This window comes from Mizuhopecten yessoensis, unplaced genomic scaffold (genome assembly GCF_002113885.1).
Source record: "Mizuhopecten yessoensis strain PY_sf001 unplaced genomic scaffold, ASM211388v2 scaffold4439, whole genome shotgun sequence".
NCBI lineage: Eukaryota > Metazoa > Mollusca > Bivalvia > Pectinida > Pectinidae > Mizuhopecten > Mizuhopecten yessoensis.
Genome location: NW_018405547.1, coordinates 26,793 through 46,869, shown reverse-complemented (window position 1 = coordinate 46,869; position 20,077 = coordinate 26,793). Strand labels below are relative to the sequence as shown.

The 20,077-nt window shown below is 37.1% G+C and overlaps 1 protein-coding gene across 2 annotated transcripts; it reads right to left on the bottom strand.

Moving 5' to 3' along the window:
* Positions 1 to 732: 732 nt before the first annotated feature.
* LOC110449038 lies at positions 733 to 14,023 on the bottom strand. Of its 2 annotated transcripts, none has more exons than XM_021495611.1 (4): positions 11,428 to 11,461; positions 8,006 to 8,195; positions 7,145 to 7,359; positions 733 to 4,769 (listed from the first exon to the last, which is right to left on the bottom strand). In XM_021495611.1, exons 2-4 carry the CDS (start codon positions 8,184 to 8,186, stop codon positions 4,593 to 4,595), a joined length of 573 nt encoding a protein of 190 aa, XP_021351286.1. In that variant the 5' UTR covers positions 8,187 to 8,195; positions 11,428 to 11,461; the 3' UTR covers positions 733 to 4,592. The 2 variants fall into 2 exon arrangements, with proteins under 2 accessions (XP_021351286.1, XP_021351285.1); XM_021495610.1 differs by lacking the exon at positions 11,428 to 11,461 and adding an exon at positions 13,782 to 14,023 and having other exon boundaries at positions 734 to 4,769.
* Between the last annotated feature and the right edge of the window lie 6,054 nt (positions 14,024 to 20,077).

Genomic DNA, 20,077 nt, shown 5'->3' with positions numbered 1-20,077 from the left:
ACATTAGCTTTATCAACATCAGTTTCGTAATAGACATTATCATGAAAAATCGTTGGTATTTATCCACATTTACCACTATTGTTCATGAAGAGTTTTACAGTTAACCACTATGACTTGTTGCATTGTCTTAAATCAGATAATTTTGATGACAAACCGTTAAAATAAGATTCTTTAGATTGTCTAATGGCATTTACACACTTGTTACGAGTTTGTCTGAAAATAGACCAGTCAGATTGGCTATCAGTAAGTTTAGCCTTATTGTGATTTTTTTACGTTTTAATATTAATTTTTCTGATTTTTTTGTTCATCCATGGATGATCACGTTTTCTCATAATGACCGTTTTGTTAGGGATAGCCGAAGAAGAAGCGGAATCGATGAGGTCAGTTAGACGCTTGCATGCTAGATCGATATTAGCATCATATACTTGAGGCCAATCCGACATTTCTAAATAGTTCTCTTAGTTTGTCAAAATGTCCATGCTTATAAAGCCAAATTTCCCTTCGGTACGAATCGGTTGAATGTTGAGCAATATTAAGAGTTGCATAGATGGGACAATGGTATCTTACTGGTTGGTCAAGGAAGATTCCCCTACATAAGACCGATCTATTATAAAATCGTTATTTACCAATATAACGTCTATTAAGGCTGTCGAATGTTCAGTATAATGCGTACATTCAGTAATTAACTGCGTAAGTCCGTAAGTGTACATTATTTTATCAAAATATTTAAAATTATGACTGCGTTGCAATAAATTTAAGTTAAAACCACCAGTTATAATAACATTTCCAATACTAGAGTTAATTGCCCTACCAATGGATTCCTCAAATTTGGTCCATACAGTTACGTTAGAATTCAAGTATGCAGGATCCGTTTCCTCGAGGTTGTTTGACTGTCAGTTAGTCATTTTCATAAAAAAATATTTGGTGTGCAGCAACTTTCGCAATTTCTTCTTAGAGTTATACATGTTTTATTTTGTTATTCCTTGCTCCGTCTTAGCCATTGTTACATACATACTGAAGGTATATATGCCAATCCTCTTTTTATAGTGAATTATTTGCACTTGTTTGTAGACTTTCATCAAAAATTCAACTCGTCCATATGCATATCATATTCTATGTTTGTAGATAGAAGAATTCAACTCTTCAGTCGCTGAAACAATGGTAGGTATACCATGCACGCTCGTCAGCTGCAGCCATGGCACTGCATCCGTCATCTCTCCGAGTTCTAGCTACGTCAAAACGTTACGTCCTGTGCGTTTTTACGCGTTTTCCTTAAAATGTTGTTTTAACAGAGTAAGGGAGATAACCGTTTCACCGTTTGACATTTATCAACAATATTCGGTGATTTGTATTCGTTTAGCTTATTTCCCACGCTTTCAACAAAAGTGTTATGGTGTATATTAGAAGTCTGAATTTCAAAAAGTCCATGTATTGCATCCGAGAACGTGGTTAAACAACAATAATGCAGTAAATCGTTTTGATTTATATATATTGTAATATACACGTCATATGTCCTTGATGCAGAGACGTATATACTACTAGCTTTAGACGTCTCTTCTCGACGTCATCAAATGTTCCTCGATGTAAGGCTCATGTTGACTGGGATCTTCAGATCAAGTCAAAATCTCTTTACAAATGTATTTTGAAATGACAACTGTTTCCTTTCATAACGATACGAATGGGTACATTAGTACTATTTCTTGTAAACTAGAGGAATGTTTTGAAAAAGGCTACATCCGGACCTTGTAAACTAGAGAAATGTATGTTGTGAAAAGGCTACATCCGAACCTTGTAAACTAGAGAAATGTTGTGAAAAGACCAAATCCGGACCAAGTCTCTGATAAAATGTACCTACTGCGAAGTAATCGTGTTGTTTTTATTTATTTATTTTGTCGTTGCTTGCATGGACTGCTGAAAGGGAGTGAATCTCGTACAAAGTACGTGAAATACGTGAAATTCAAGGACATTCATGAACACTTTGCTCAAGATTAACTTCCCTTTATCAGTCAAGGAAGGGAATACAATAAACGTCCAGTTCGTATACTTACAGTAACACTCTAGTCCACATGTACTTATGCATGCATTGTCCTTGTGGTAACAAGAGAACATGATCCTTTGATGTGCTTAGTGAAACATGGTTAATCTCGGGGAAACAATGAGTCATGTTCTTCATTACCACACGGGAAATACAAATTGTATAATGTCGAAATAATCCAATAACACGGCAATAAGAGATCTTCAGACTTAAGCGCCAACGTTTTAGTCAGCTTTCTGTTACTACGTTATGTCCCTTCTTCATATTTCAGAGAGGCTCGAATTAGGGAAATATGATCCGGAGAACAACAGTGAGGATAGCACGCCGTTTGTTTCCCTGTCATATGATCAATATAATTCAATCAGAAACGCCATTATAGTGTTCTTCGATACGCAAACAATTTGCAACATAATATCTTAATTGTTTATGTGTGTTTGCATATCGGGAACAACATTTCACAACCCGAGTCGTCCCTCAATATACATTTTGTAGGTCCCAACTTTTCCGTACTGACTAATTAATTTATATCTAATGTTTCAATACCAATAAAGTCTAATTTGATTTGAAATTCTTAAATCGATATACTTTTTATATAATTATTGAATATTATATTCATAATGCGTCAGCACTAAGGATACAGACACTGAAGCTGAAGCGACACGTTGTCCATACCGGTACTCCACGAATGTCCAAACTTCGAACTACCTACAAAATGTACATGTACGTTATTTCGCCAAAATGGGATATAGAAGCTCCCACCGAGTGGTGGCTGGATATCATGCTTATCTTACCCGAGTTAGTTAGTTTTCAGATTGTATAAAGACACGAGGTTTACCGAGAGTAAGATTAACATGATAATAAACCATCACCACTTTAGGGACCTTTTTCTGCCACAACGTTCTGATAGCATATCTAGAAAATTCCTGTTGCCGTTCGGGGAATTGCCACGAAACTATGACATCACAATAGAAGATGACGTCATAATTAGATGATTGACCAACTAGTGGGTAACCAAAAACGTTTACAAACACCTAGCATATTTATCCAATTAGTCGGGAGAGAGGTAACCTAAAATGGTTGTGGGAGAAGCAGTTTTCAATCACACATGGCTTGTCTGATAATTGGTCTGTGCTTTGCACAGCTTCAAGTCTAAATATGCATAAGATTCAGCATGAATATATTTGGCTTATGGTATGGTGGGATGAGGTCATATCATACTTTTTAGAATTTACCTATTTTAAAGGTCACGCTTGTTAAATGTGTTAAAATCATCAAACAACAACTTCTGAAGATTTATTAAGGAGTAATTAGTAAGGACAATCAAGTTTGTTCGAATAAATAACCCTGACCCACTTTCAATGTCACAGGGGTCAGCTGTTTGAAAATTATCAAACGAGCTTGTAAAACAAATTATCTTGACCAACCTTTAAAGGTCACAGGGGTCATACCTGTAAATCTTCACCGATTTCTCCTAGACATTCATAAAGTTTAGATTAATGGGATCTTGTTTGTTAATTTGAAGAACTACCAAGTTTGTTTAAATGTATATTATCTACCTTGACCACCTTTCAAAGTCGAACTGTTAAAATATGTTTAAATACATAACGGTTTCTATGTGACCATATAGATCACAAAATAGACAAATTAAGCCCCTACTTGTAATGCTAACAGGCTATCGAGTTTGTTCAAGGACAGAGCATTGACACCTGTCACAATAGGAGTAAAATGTAATGAAATATTCCAAGAAAGGTCACCTAATTTAGAGATTCATTTGTAAACACCATCCTATAAGAGGCGAAGATACGTATACAGACCTATTTGTCCTCTTGTGGACGTCATTTTTAAGTCCTTGGATCATTATCCTGTGTAGTCTTACAGATTCGTTGATGTTTTAATACCATAATTCTGCCATATGTGTCGTATGTGATCCCTGAACTAAAAAAGTATCCCCCTTCCAAACCGATGTCATTAAAGCTGGTCGATAAACCCCGCCAATATGGAGAACACCATTCAGGGTATCTATAAATGGAAGTTTTAGACAGCTAGTCATTATAGACAGGTGGTCCATTTCATGATTTGGTATTTTAACACTTAGGTATTTTAAATACTTAATTATAACTGACGTAAATGTTAAATAAATCATTAAATCACTTCAATACAATGCACGTGCGCTGGATTTCAAGGTATAATGGGTGTGAGGTCACAGTCTCTTTTGTGCATCAATGATGTTTTATCATTGTTACCTTTTTTAAGTTTTAAAGCTTAAGTCCTGTTAATGTCGAACTAATCCCCATTTAAACAGTAAAACAAAATATATATGATAAGTGACACAGCCCAGTAAGCTAGGTTGTCATCACAATTAACCGACATCAAACTGTGTACTGTTGTATACACAACACGTATAGTGGTTAGGTCATACCCCGGGATATATATACACACACCACACAAGTCATTGTTGTTATCCACAAAGATGCCCTGTATGTCAAGTGTCCTTAGTTATTTCACTAGAACCACCAGGTATAAGCTGTGTGCGTCCATTCTTCTCTGTCCATCAGAATCACATCACCTCACACTGGCCATATATGTCCAGTCGTCCGATCGCCGAGCGTCTGTCTGTGGTGCATTCGAACCCCTCTCCGCACTGACAATGGAAGGTAGTGGTGTACACACCGAAGCCGCCTCTCAGGGAGTGAAGGCACATTGGGCTTCCACTGTTGTTGACGTCACAATCCGCCTGTAACAAATTTACAACAGCAGATATTAGAAATTCACCCCTCCTCAGTCAATATCATTAACGATCCATTTCGGCCATCTCAGCACTCCGTGAGCTAAAATCAATAGCATGTATGTAACTCACACAATCTGCATTCCTTAATTGATGTTTAATGTTGGTTTGTACATTAAGGACTCGTAGGAGAAAAATGTTCTGGTAGAAATACTGCTACTGTATGCCTCGCCAATTACTTTAGGAGTTGACTAAATCCTATACGTCATCTTCCAACCAACTTTTGACGGCACCTAGGGGATCACATGCCACCGAAACTGTAAACATATGTACATGTATACCAGAGTTGCGCGGGGTATTTGTCTGAAGCAGCAGTCATACGAAGACTAAGACAACATGTAACAGTTCCAACGGGCTTCCCCCTACCTCGGGATGATAGTTTTGACTGTTCCCCAAATAGCCATTGAAACAAATATGCTTAACATCAATTTTGAATGTATTACAAATAATAAAACAATGAAACAATTGTTTTATTACCAAATACATATCAGTATCAATGCTGCATATAATGATGACTCGCCATTGCATTGCTTCGTCTGCGTAAACAACACTGAGTCGCGGTCATCGAAACGCTTGAACGGGGCTCTCGAGGGGTGATTTCTGCGCATCGAATTCGCGCCGGGTAACAGTTCGCTCTGACCGGGAAAACAGTTTTGACTGTTTCACCCCTACAGCCGAAATTGGACAAAAACCCAGAAACAGTCAAAAATGACTAATTATAATTTATATAGACTATTGGGTAATAATTTTGACTGTTTCACCCCTACAGCCGAAATTGGACAAAAGGCCAGAAACAGTCAAAAATGACTAATTATAATTTATATAGACTATTGGGTAATAATAAGTACTGTGCCTACATTTCAAACAAAATCCCTGACGACTGGCTGTAACCAAACGACTGACTAACCTAACGACTGTAACCTAACGACTTGCTGTAACCTAAACAGCGACTAAGGGTTTCTTTGCGTGATGTAGAACATATTTACAAATGAAGGGGTCTTGGAATGTACTTTTTCTCGATGTGCAGCAAGTTTTTAATCCACTTTACCATATATTTTATGTTTACGTTGATCAAATGCGAGGAAAAAATACTACGACAGGTAATAGTTGTAAGATCTGTTGTATGCTTTACGGCAGCACCATAGTATGGGCCAACCCATTGATAATAGAAAAATAACCTAACCAATTGATAAAAGTAAAATAACCCAACCCATTATTAATAGTAAAATAACCCAACCAATTGATAATAGTAAAATAACCCAACCAATTGATAATAGTAAAATAACCAAACCCATTGATAATAGTAAAATAACGTAACCCATTGATAATAGTAAAATAACGTAACCCATTGATAATAGTAAAATAACCCAACCCATTGATAATAGTAAAACAAACCATATCATTGATAATAGTAAAATAAACCAACCCATTGAAAATAGTAAAATATTCCAACCTATTGATAATAGTAAAATAACCCAACCAATTGATAATAGTAAAATAACCCAACCCATTGATAATAGTAAAATAACCCAACCCATTGATAAAAGTAAAATAAACCAACCCATTGATAATAGTAAAATAACCCAACATACTGATAATAGTAAAATAAACCAACCCATTGATAATAGTAAAATAACCCAACCTATTGATAATAGTAAAATAACCCAACCCATTTATAGCAGTAAAATAGACCATTGATAATAGTAAAATAGCGTAACCCATTGATAATAGTAAAATAACCCAACCCATTGATTATAGTAAAATAACCTAACCCAGTGGTAATAGTAAAATAACCCAACCTATCGATAATAGTAAAATAACCCAACCCATTTATAGTAGTAAAATAGACCATTGATAATAGAAAAAATAGCGTAACCCATTGATAATAGTAAAATAATGTAACCCATTGATAATAGTAAAATAACCCAGCCCATTGATAATAGTAAAATAACCCAACCCATTGATAATAGTAAGATAACCCAACCCATTGATATTAGTAAAATAAAGTAACCCAATGATAATAGTAAAATAACCCAACCCATTGATAATAGTAAAATAACCCAACCCATTGATAATTGTAAAAAAAACCCATTGATAATAGTAAAATAACGTAACCGATTGATAATAGTAAAATAATGTAACCCATTGATAATAGTAAAATAACGTTACCCATTGATAATAGTAAAATAACGTAACCCATTGATAATAATAAAATAACGTAACCCATTGATAATAGTGAAATAACGTAACCCATTGATAATAGTGAAAGAACGTAACCCAGTACCCTTTTCTAGCTGTACCGTTGTTATGGAGATCGAACTCACCATACTACACACGTATTCCTGGTATCGCCGATGGCGAATCATTCTACTTTTCTTCAGGAAAAGATGCTGACCGTTTGGACATCGACAGTTGTTTTCCAAAATTTCTTCTGGAAATAGTCCAATCTCGAGAGTTTTCAGCGCAATTTCATTTCCGTTACAAACGGAAAGAACAGGAATGTGTTCACAGTAGTTGAATTGCATCAGGGCTTGTGAACCTGGAATAGAATTCAGTAGGTTGTTATAGAGTGGCTCTTCCATATGACAGTTCCTATTTTGAGCTGGGTACTGCCCGAGACGTTAATAGTGCGTTATTAATATAGGTTTTAAGTGTGTAATATCGTTATAATGTAGTATTTTACACATCGTTACAGCCTAACCGAAGCTGGTTGTTTCAACAAACTCCGTCCATCATTTTCAGAAGCATTCCACGTGATCGCCATATGCTTCAAAAACAAACACTGATAAAAACGAACCTACTACATTCTCTTAAAGATATTAATCATGTGTACTAAAATGATTAAGTATTCAGATACATGTGGTAATTTCCATGTTAAATGTTATGCCATCATATAGAAATCGTATAGGAAAATACACAAAGCAGGCCGATTTACTTGCAATTTCCTATTGGATTAGCTTTATTAGTCTCATTGAAGGATCACATCTTGACAACTCATTGACATTTTCAGAGATACTAAAAAGTTTCGACCCATGGTGCAAAGTGATACACTTCACAATCAAATAGTGTACATTGAAAGAATTATCAACGAGCCTTGAGCAATGTCCCTTGCACGATTTTCTATGGGAAAATCATCCTTTTAAAGTATTCCTATATATATATCCTTGGCTTAGTTAGTGGTATACCTGTGGATTTCAGCTCCATTCGGATTGACTTTTTCAGGTCTGTGTTCCAACCTCTAGGACAGCTGCTTGTTCCGGGACATGCGCACATTTCTTCTTCGGTTGTGATTTGTGATAGACTTCCGTTTTGCATCAGGCCTATCGCCATGTCACATGGCTTGCTTAGGTCAGTGCATACAGGCATGTCTGATCCCTGTAACAAATATAAACAGTTAAGATGGACTCCCACTGGTTTTCGTTTGATCAATATTATACACATCACGAGTAATTTTCTTAATTTAATTAATTAAAAAGTAGTTAATAAACAAGAAAATCCAGAGGGATCTTGGCGCCTACCTATGAAAATGAAATGTTACTGGTATGTTGGGTTTTATTCGTTCTCTTTTGTAACAACCACGTGTACACGTACACAATACTAAGGGGATCTTAGAGTTTTTTGTCCTACGCTAGAAATAACGATACATAAATAGTGGAAAATGCACGGCTTTTGACAAAGTTGATAATATGTATCAATTATTATCACGAGTTCTTGGGTACCGCCCTAAAATACCGTTAACAAGCTTCATACGCAATATAAAAACACAACTAAAGACGGTCTAGTGACAAATTTGATTTTGAGAACCGCCGATTTCGATTTAAGCCCAACAAAAGACACAAAGGACAGTCATAGTTTGTCATGGTACTTCAGCAGTTCCTGAAAAAGCAAAAATTGCCGTGGAAATTTGATTTTGCCAATAATTGCCCAGGCGAAATTCGTGCAAAGTGGTGTAGCCGATTTGTGTTCATTCCAGCAGGAGTATAAAACGTAGAATTTATCAATTAAAAGCATATCACATTGTAACTACTTTACTGCTTTCATTTGGCATTCGTAGGTTATACGAAGTCAACTGGACAAAGTTAAATTTAATGAGGCATATCAGCCTTAAATCAAAACTAGTATTGCCAGTCGAAACAATAAAGACCACAAAGCCATTAGCCTATTTTTATGAAGACATCAGCCTTAACGTTTTATTGCAGACTACGTTAAACTCGTTCTGTTGCAGAGGAACTGGACTGGATGATCGTTAGGGACAAGGTAGCTCTATTGGGCTGATATGTTGCTCGTTGTAAACGTAAACTTGAATGTTGTATAGTCATGATGCTTAAAATATAGCTTTCCTGACATGAAATAAACGCTGTGGAAAAATCTTCTACAACTCGTGATGGTTGGTCATCGTTTAATAATAATTTCCATAATTGCGAAATGTGGACTACTGGCTGTGGTAATATCGACGGCTCGCGAAACCCCTAGGTACAGCTGTGTGATGAGCGCGATATCTGTTATATGTGTCACCATTTCACGTGCCGGGGCCAGATGCCTAGTATTACGTCACAGCTTTACCCTCGAATGGTGTACGCATACAACGAACGCATAAATCTATAAACTAATTGTGTTGGACAATATTTATTTGCATATCAGACAAGTCCACAGAGACGTCCTGCTACTGGTCAGATTCCCGCCATCTGTCCGGCGTGCAGCCCCTCGTCACTCGTTAGTACTCCATACAGGCCCGCTAATGGCCTCGTAATGACATAAATTTGTAATTGTGTCTAAAATGAGTGTCCATAGTTAAATAATCAATGCATTTGATTGTCGTATAATACCGTAAATAACCTACTGCTGGGGCCTAAATATAATCTGTGAGGTGTGTGGAAGTCGGTCTAGCTATATGGAACACGTTAAATTTCAGATCTTGTCAGGGTATGTTTTACTCAAATAAACAACTTTTGGTGATAATTAAAAAAACAAACGGATGCAAATTATTCTTTTTGATATTCTCTATTGAAGAAAAAACCTATCGTGTTGTAGGACTTTTACACGGGACAAGGACCTACGCTTCCTATGTCATACTACAGAACTATCTTGAAATGAAGCAAGTTAATCCTTATATAAACCTGCCTCTCTTTGTGCTCGTGTCCTTTTATCTCTCTCTCTCTCTCTCTCTCTCTCTCTCTCTCTCTCTCTCTCTCTCTATATATTATCCTCTGTCCCTCTCTTTATCTACTCCCTCTGTTTACTCTTATCCCGCTCTTTACATNCTATATATTATCCTCTGTCCCTCTCTTTATCTACTCCCTCTGTTTACTCTCATCCCGCTCTTTATATCCCTCTCTTTACCTCTGCCCTATCTTTACTCTCTCCTTACGTGTGGTCCCCTGTTTACTCTCATCCCGCTCTTCATATCCCTCTCTTTACCTCTGCCCTATCTTTACTCTCTCCTTACGTGTGGTCCTCTGTTTACTCTCATCCCGCTCTTCATATCCCTCTTTTTACCTCTGCCCTATCTTTACTCTCTCCTTACGTGTTGTCCTCTGTTTACTCTCATCCCGCTCTTCACATCCCTCTCTTTACCTCTGCCCTATATTTACTCTCTCCTTACGTGTGGTCCTCTGTTTACTCTCATCCCGCTCTTCACATCCCTCTTTTTACATCTGCCCTATCTTTACTCTCTCCTTACGTGTGGTCCTCTGTTTACTCTCATCCCGCTCTTCACATCCCTCTCTTTACCTCTGCCCTATCTTTACTCTCTCCTTACGTGTTGTCCTCTGTTTACTCTCATCCCGCTCTTCACGTCCCTCTCTTTACCTCTGCCCTATATTTACTCTCTCCTTACGTGTGGTCCTCCTTTTTTTACTCTCATCTCGCTCTTCACATCCCTCTTTACCTCTGCCCTATCTTTACTCTCTCCTTACTTGTGGCCCTCTGTTTACTCTCATCTCGCTCTTCACATCCCTCTCTTTACCTCTGCCCTATCTTTATAGTTGCTCTCTCCTGACTTGTGCCCCTCTCTTGGTCTATGTCTTTCTCTCTTTATAAATATCCATCTCTTTACCTCTGTCACTCTCTTTTTCTATATCCCTGATTACTCTCATCCCTATTTTTACCTGTATATCTTTCTTTACCTCTGCCCTATCTTTGCTTGCGTCCCTCCCATTGCCTTTGTCCTTCTTCTCTATCCCTTTTTAATTTCTCTCCTTTATTTGCCTATACCCCTCTGGTTATCAGTACTCCTCTATTATCCAATGACTCTCTTAGTCTTTCTCCTAAACTAAACTCCTATTTTTTGTAACTACATTTCATATCTTCTAGAAATGTTTGTTGAAAGAAAACTGCATTACATATGTTTCTAGACACTTTATAGTTTCACATTCAGAAGCTTCGTCAGAGGAAAGAGAGGAGACTTCCTGTTAAACAATGCTTTGTTGTATCTCGATATTAGCGTTCGGAGACCATGTCATGTACCACTACAAACTTACCTCGATGACTATTGGTACACAGAACTTCACAACGCAGCATATACTGTTAGTTTGTGTTTATACCCGAATGCTGGTTTATTTTGTCAGCTATCAAAGCGTACTAAACAATTGATACGTATGTTACCTACTGGTAAACTCGTACACCATCAGTGGTTTGGTCCAGTATAATCCTCTTCCCTGAATCATGAATGACTGAATGCCGTCACATCCGGTAGGCTGAGTACTTCTCACCGGAAGATCAAGCTATGTGCTGTTTTTGTGGCTAGAGAAATGTGACCCCTACATATCCTTACAGTAGAGATCGTCAATCAAACGGAATCGTTTCACAACAATAACGGAGATGGGTTTTTTCGCAAATGAATCAAAGGATTTAGTCATGTTCACATGTAAAATGACGACGCTGTTAGCATTATACGGGAACTATGGGGTAATGAGTGCGATGGTCGGCGTCCGGTTTTTGGTGGGGGTTTGTGCTGTTTTCCATTTGTTTTGGTGCCTCTTCTAATTGTTGTCTTGTTCAATCAGATTTGATCGAGATCTTGTGCTGTTCCTGCGTGATGACGTTCTTACATCACCCTTTAGCTATTGCCGGTAATTTGGAAACGCCAAATGGCAATTTTACTTGATTTCGCGCCAATAGTATAGCAATGAAAAGTATCAAGCCAATTAACCTCTTACAGAATACAGATAGCAAGCAAACAAAAGGCAGCGACGCTTTTTCACACTGTGTGATAAAATCTTATAGGAAAAAACAGATATTCTACAATATAGACAGTTACAGGGAGGGTAAGGATTACGATGAATGCCGTTCGTCCTATCCTTATCTTATTTGGCGTCAATACCAATCCTGTATCAAGGGTAAAATACTCCCATGACGTCACGGCATGGCGTGGACAGTTTCCGGTCAACTTGTGCTCGTGACAAACACCATGAACACACGCATATCACTCAGAGTTAACAACAGAGAATGATTTAGTTTAACAAAGAAATATGTACATATAGGTGGATTAAGCTGACCGTTGGTATGGCATTTATTTATACGATGTTAATATCTTAACTTAAGTACTTGTAGAATTAAAACTGCATTATACGTTGCTTTTTCATGTTTTTACAGATGTTTTCCCATATTCTAAACTAATGACATTTTGTTAAACACACACTAGGTACGCGATTAATGAACTAAGGGTTAAATATCCGAACCCGAGCGGGCGCCTGCTTTATAACCAGTATTCTTTAACTTTCAAACGTACGATGAGGCGTTTGGATGGAGGTTTAATAGAGATTAGTACTCTAGCAAAATATTCGATTATGCCGCGTCAAATACTTAATTTTCTAATGCCAAATCAACACTGACAATGAGAAAGGTATATTACTTAGAAGAAGTTTATCCACATTCCCGACTGCACAAGCTTTATACTAACCGTCAAATGAATTCCAACCAACAAATACTGTCACGATAGCATTGTGTCGGAAGTGTTAGTATTGTAAAGTTACAGTATTTAAGGATTGGTTGTCATACTTTTGACATGCATTGGTATGTTACACACCAATGCATGTCAAAAACATGACAACCAATACTTATATTTACATTCTATGTTAATCAACCTACAGTTCACGCAGAAATTAAGACATAATATTAGTAGGAACACGTTTCAACGTCAGGTTAAATCCATACAGAGAACAGCCACCAGTTGACAGTGGAGCAGTGCAATCTCCAACGTTACAGTTATGAAGTCATAAGCGTAGCGACGTCACAATAGCCGAATGTATGTAATACGGAAATAACATACATTGGGCCCAGTAGAAACATCTAGGCTCTGTGCAGTGGAAATGTAAATATTATATCCATACGGCGTCCCAACCAGTACTCTACTCTAACATCTATATAACTTAATGTACTGAATTACTTTCAATGCGCTTCAGTACCCAAAATCCAGATTGGAGTATAGTCTATTCAAGATCCTGAAACCAAACTCCTCAAGGTGGTATCTATGAGAGTGCACGATACCCGATAGGTTCAAATTTAAATGGACCCTTGATGAAGACAATGTGCATCAGTCAATGCCTCAATATTCCATATTCACATCGTCTTTGCCTATGTCCGCACTACAAAGTACTGGTTTGAAATAATCCACTCTCTCTGTGAAATATACTGTATGTGAGCAAGGAGCCACGGAGATAGAAATATCATTTCGCTCTGTTTATACCAGATGGTCATTATACTTACGATTGTGTTAAATTCTCCCACAACTTTTAACAGATAGACTAACAGAAACGGCGGTCACATACGTTTGTTTTACATGTTTTGCTTGAGTTGATGGATGCACTGCCAAAGCTGACGTAACACTTGGGAAGAAATATGACATATATTTCCTGTGAAATAATGTAATTCTAATGTGACACTGACGGAGAGCATCGCTTACGTGTTACAATAAACGAATGTTACATGCAGTACGCATAGTAAAAAACATAGGAATCTTACCTTCCAAGGATTCAGGAACTTGGAGAAATCGATCATTTTGTTGACATTTCCTGATATCAATCCAGGACATATGCTGTATATAATTAATACCGTTCCAAAGAGGCACTGCATACTTGTAGTATATAATGTAGTCGGTGAGCCTGTTATGTTAAGTGACACACTTATGCTCAATGACAAATACACCTTTTATATACCGCTATTTCCGGCCACCTATTGGTCCTTCTGACCTGGTTCGGCTGATTACCGCGTGGGGGCGTTAGTAGTCACTCCGGCGGATTTAATTAAACCCCGCCTATTGGTTGCTAAAGGGGTGGAGCGATGGAGACGGCATGCTTTGGACCAACCTGTATCAAATAGTCGGTCAATACAAGTTCATTCCAAACGTATTATTGGAATACAAATATTCGTCTTTTGACCTGCTCACCTTATCCCGTAAGTCTGGACGTGATCGATATTTTATTCTGTATATACTTTTTAACACAGGAAAATGTGTCATACGCCTTAACCGATGTTTAATTGCTTTCGGAGGGCTTCAAACTCAATCCCTTATTTGTAATGTCATTGACCGTTAAGTCATAAAAATCATTGTAAAATGAATTTGAACAGGCTGTGACTCAAAGGGGGAGCGGTGAAAAGCGAGACTCCTTAAAACTGACATACAGGGCGATTTACGCCTTAACCACTGATAAATATCTACCCTGTACGGGACTTATGGAGAAATGGAGACCTGGAAGTAAGTCTCTTGTGGACGGTCCGTTCCCTACCTGTTTTTGAATCTTGTCTGACTAAAATGTCAAAAGCGTTCCGAACAACATCCGGATTTATTTCGCGTCATTTCAATTTTTAGATAGTTATTTAAATATCGTCGTATCAAAGTGATGTCAAAATGTCAATCTTAATCATGTCTTTAGCATGACGGATATTAGGACTAGCCGACTTAATACAAAAAACAAAAATGCTCAAAAGGAAAATAACGAAATGCTCAGGAGAAGCAGAAACGGAACATTATGTGCGAAATATAGTAAAACTAGCAAAACGCGGAGGGAGAAAAAAAACCTGTGACATTCAACTGTTCAAAACACATTTACTCTGTTTCGTCGTGAAATTGTGATATTTTCTCTTCTAGAGCAGAGAAATCACGAAATCCAACTTAAGTGCTGATAAAGAACAATGTATATATTGGGTTGTTTTTCTTTTTTTGTTGGTCACATTTTTACAATGTAACCAAGGACTGAATCTCAGCCGCGATGGCCGAGTGATTATCGCGGCAGTGATGTTATCTACAATCACCATCCCTCCACCACCGGGTCGCGGGTTCAAGGTACTTTCCGCAGGTCGGTTGTTGTTTTCGGGTACTCTTGTTTCAAACCTGGCACGTCCTTTAGTGACCATAGCTGTAAATAAAACGTATAACACAAACAAACCCAACCTTACCGTTCCGATGTGAGCTCCCCTAGAATAAACATTGGACCTATTTGCTTATAAGCGTTATGCTAAAAACATATAAATACCTTTAATTCTCGGTCAACGTTTGTCCTAAACATGTAGACATATATAAGTAAGTAGTGAACGAATAAAAGCAATCAGCTCATATCACACGGCTCTGCTTCAAGATAAAGCCATGTATCTATCAGTTTGCATTCTTAAAATCGCCACGTGCCCAGTTTTGTTTAAAAAGGTCCTACAACGACCAAAGAACAGTATACGTTTTCTTCGTGTACTATTGGTTATTTTACTACAGTTGGCGTTTTGTGAGCTGTTCAAAAATGTTCAGCCTTTGTTTTATTCCTTTTGAAATCTATAAAAAAAATGATAACCTGTACAGAAGTGGCATTGAGCTATATAAATAACATTGCATGCATGACTTCAGACATACAGATATGTTATACCAGAAGTGGCGTGACCATTCTTCGTTTCACTCTCTTACTGATTATATCTACAAAAAATGGCGTGTTCTGTCTAAATTACAGCATTGGTATGTGTTTGAACAATCGCTGTACATGTTTTCCCTATCAGGCCTCACCCTGAAAATGAGTCGTCAACAATCAGCACAGATGGAACTTCTATTTATTAAACACTCCCATGTGTGTTACGTCTGTAGTAAACAGCACTAGTATTACATGTGTTTGGTTGTGTTCCCGTAAAACGTCCAGTGACGTATTTCTCTGATACATTTACATCTTTTTTTTTTACTTTTTTATGAATTTGTTTATCGTTGTAAACAAAAACACCTTTTTATCTACGTTGTTTGTGGTTGTAAAAAAACAAACATTACAAATAAAATATTGTTCAAACTAAATACAATGTAGCTGCCCAGAGTCGCAAAAAGATCATATAAAGCTAAGCAATAAGTTACAAATTGTGTTAAAATATCAACATACATTGATTATAATAATGCATCCCAACTTAATTCTTCATCTTCAGTTTTAATAAAACTGATGTTTCCAAAAATTCTGTATCAATACAGTTTTTTTTTTTGAAACATCAGCAAGTTGGTCTTGATCAAGAAGGGGGCGTTGGTTATAGACTGCCCTGACTGTCCGTGATTCTCATTGAAAACCTGATCGTCATTTGTGTGTTTCCATACATGTATACGATTGATATATGTACCGTGGCGTAAAGACGACGAACCACGCCGTGATCAAACCCAGACCCACACATTCATTTATCAAATTGTTCATAATTTTAAAAGCCAAATTACACGTATTTTTGTGTATAACGTGTGTAGGTTTACCTGGCCCCGTTATGATGTGTTACTCATACCGATGACGATGTGAACGGAGGCAATATTTTAACATGTTTGACATTGAACAGCTATGTTATTGTTCAGATGCCAAACACTTTCGAACGATTTCGTAAACAATGGTTGATAATTAAGAATCACGATGTGAGTGAAATATATGAAATGATGCAGAAGGATTGACCTAAATGACAACTTATGTATTCGTGTGACCAGATGGTCAGACGTGATAGACCTCAGTCCAACAACCAGGCAACAGACACGTATTGTGTCGGAATGGTCCGCAACACAAACCAAATACACCAGAAATAACACCAGTAGCGTAGCTGCCTTAGGCTCGAGTAGGCACGTGCATACACATACTTTTGTCGATCTTTTATTTAAGGTCAGCGTAAATACATAAAATTGAAAAAGTGAATATAGTACAAAAAACCCTTGTAACACATATAAGTGCATTACAACTTTCAAGCTGCGACATTAAACAATGATATCACCACAACCAACCAAGTTTGTGGTCCGGAAAATTCGAAACATCAAAAGTTCAGAAACCCAATCAGAGCATCCCCCTCGCAGTGAAACTGTCTCGTCTTTCGAGGCTACGCGAAATAAGGCGCCATTCTTAAATTCCAATGCCCACTCTACCCCGATGTGGTCACATGTAGCATGATATCAGTCGGAGCATAGGGACATGATGATTTGTTTCAGCTACATTTGGACCTAAACTAACGTGTCCAGAGAGTCGGAGGGAGGCTAGCAGATTACGACAAGGTGACCATTTAGAACTAAGCATGCTTGATAACCAAGGTGTAACCCTACCTATTCACTTTTTTTTTTGAAAGACGAAATACTAGCTAATCACGCTTCTCTATTTCCGAATACCCATTAATGATAAGGATACGGACATGTACGTCGTTTGTATTGGACTCCGGAATTTCACCAGAATCCTTGTAAATAACTTTTATCGCGGGCTCATCTTGTTACTCAACCAAGCCTTTATGCAAACTTAGTACCATGTAAACAGAGTTACAGTCGTATTGTGACTCCGTATACTCGGTAAGTGGAATAATTGGAATGTGGAATTTGAATATTTCAAAGGAACATTTGATCAATCTTGAACACCCTCTTCTTAAAAAATGTTTCTTCTATCAAACTTTTTAATTTCCAACCCTTTACACTATCATTCCTTATACCAAACAGAAGGAAAGCCTTCGTTTTCTTACTATGAGAGGTTTCTTTTCAAAAAGAAGGGCAAACAGCGATATGAGTACATGGTTGTAAATAATTTTTAGCATATTTTGTGAAAAGCACTACAAAAGCTAAAATAAATAATCAGATGTTGAAATTGTGGGAATGATTGAGTTCCTTGTTGAGGTCTTTATCCGGTCCGGTGTCCAGACTTTCCATCAGTAAGCTGACTGTAGCTAGGTATTCCTATGGGAAGAAACTGTTCTCCTCTGGCCGATGTTTTTAGTTTTCATACGAGGCTTAATCTATTTGATAAGCAATCAGGACAAACAAACCTCAGCCAATTGCAAGTCTTTAAATTTAACATTCAAATATATCAACAATATGCTGTCTTTAAATAACAATTTTATTGACCGCGTAGATCTTATATACTGTACCCTCCCGAGCTTGAAATTAAGGACACTACAGGTTTTTCTACCTCGGTCACTTTCCTCAATCTTTACTCATAACATAATGGAAAGAGACCACTTAAAACAACGCTTTGATTAGCGTGACAATTTTGATGTTCCGATTGTGATTTTTCTCTTTCTTGATAGTAACATCCCTGCTTTCCCTTGTTGCTGTGATTCCATAACTCCAAGACTTAATCATGATAACCTAGATGTAGACTGCTGACGGACAAGGTTACAATACAGGGTTTTCAAAGATGCAACTCAATGAAGACTATTGGCAAGTTTTGTGTGATATGAAGTTCGATATTGTTTACTATGCTCATACGTATCGTTTTGTTGTCACTAACCCTGTTCTCGCTTTGAGGACGTAGCATATTATATGTGACCTATAATTCATACGGAAGATACTTACCCTTCCGGAACACCTGGTCTTATGTTCATTATATTCTTCAAGGGTCTCCATGCCTTCTTTCAAATTGTTCCCTCGTTTTATCGATTTTGAGTTCTCACTTTGTTTACGCTTCGGTGTTCTCTTTTTTATTTCAAGAACCTCTCTCCCACCAATAAGAATTTAAATTCAGTTTATAAAGTTTTGGATAACAATGATTGAATATTCTTCTTCTTTAAAATCATTTTATAAATATTGTCGTCAGTGGAAATTAGCTGGAAACTCCTGCTAAAATCCTAACATAAATTATTACCACCCATTCATATATACTTTCGTACTTTCTGTATATCTAATATTAAAATGCACTAGTACACTTATTAATTGATTATATTAAACCTAAAAACTGTTGTCGATGAACTGGAAAAAAAACTCATATTGTTTTAGCAAATTGCTCAAGTGCCTACACAAGATTTATATCCCAGGCACGCCCCTGAACACCGAGAACAGACAGAAATGGCTCTGGAATACAGTGATAATACAATTAAATTTACTATTTCATAAAGTGATAAAAGTACCTGTAGCTAGAATATAGAGCAAACTTGGTTATAGTTGGTAGTAAGGTTATTGTGGTTATTCAGGGAACTCTTCGCCGGCAGTCATCCTCGTGAACATCTTTATTAACAATTATACTGTATATCAGGCAGTCATCCTCGTGTACATTAACAATTATACTGTATATCAGGCAGTCATCCTCGTGTACATCTTTATTAACAAGTATACTGTATATCAGGCAGTCATCCTCGTGTACATCTTTATTAACAAGTATACTTTATATCAGGCAGTCATCCTCGTGTACATCTTTATTAACAATTATACTGCATATCAGGCAGTCATCCTCATGTACATCTTTATTAATAATTATACTGTATATCAGGCAGTCATCCTCGTGTACATCTTTATCAACAATTATATTGTATACCAGGCAGTCATCCTCGTGTACATCTTTATTAACAATTATATTGTATATCAGGCAGTCATCCTCGTGTACATCTTTATCAACAATTATATTGTATACCAGGCAGTCATCCTCGTGTACATCTTTATTAACAATTATATTGTATACCAGGCAGTCATCCTCGTGTACATCTTTATTAACAATTATATTGTATACCAGGCAGTCATCCTCGTGTACATCTTTATTAACAAGTATACTTTATATCAGGCAGTCATCCTCGTGTACATCTTTATTGACAATTATACTGTATATCAGGCAGTCATCCTCGTGGACATCTTTATTAACAATTATACTGTATATCAGGCAGTCAGCCTCGTGTACATTAACAATTATACTGTATATCAGGCAGTCATCCTGGTGTACATCTTTATCAACAATTATACTGTATATCAGGCAGACATCCTCGTGTACATCTTTATTAATAATTATACTGTATATCAGGCAGGCATCCTCGTGTACATTAACAATTAACAATTATACTGTATATCAGGCAGTCATCCTCGTGTACATCTTTAT

Coding starts and splice junctions, on each gene's coding strand:
- LOC110449038 (XM_021495610.1), bottom strand. CDS start 13,892: ATGCAGTGCCTCTTTGGAACGGTATTAATTATATACAGCATATGTCCT. Junction 8,196..13,781: donor AGTTCCTGAATCCTTGGAAG/GTAAGATTCCTA, acceptor TATTTGTTACAG/GGATCAGACATGCCTGTATG. Junction 7,360..8,005: donor AATGGAGCTGAAATCCACAG/GTATACCACTAA, acceptor ATTCTATTCCAG/GTTCACAAGCCCTGATGCAA.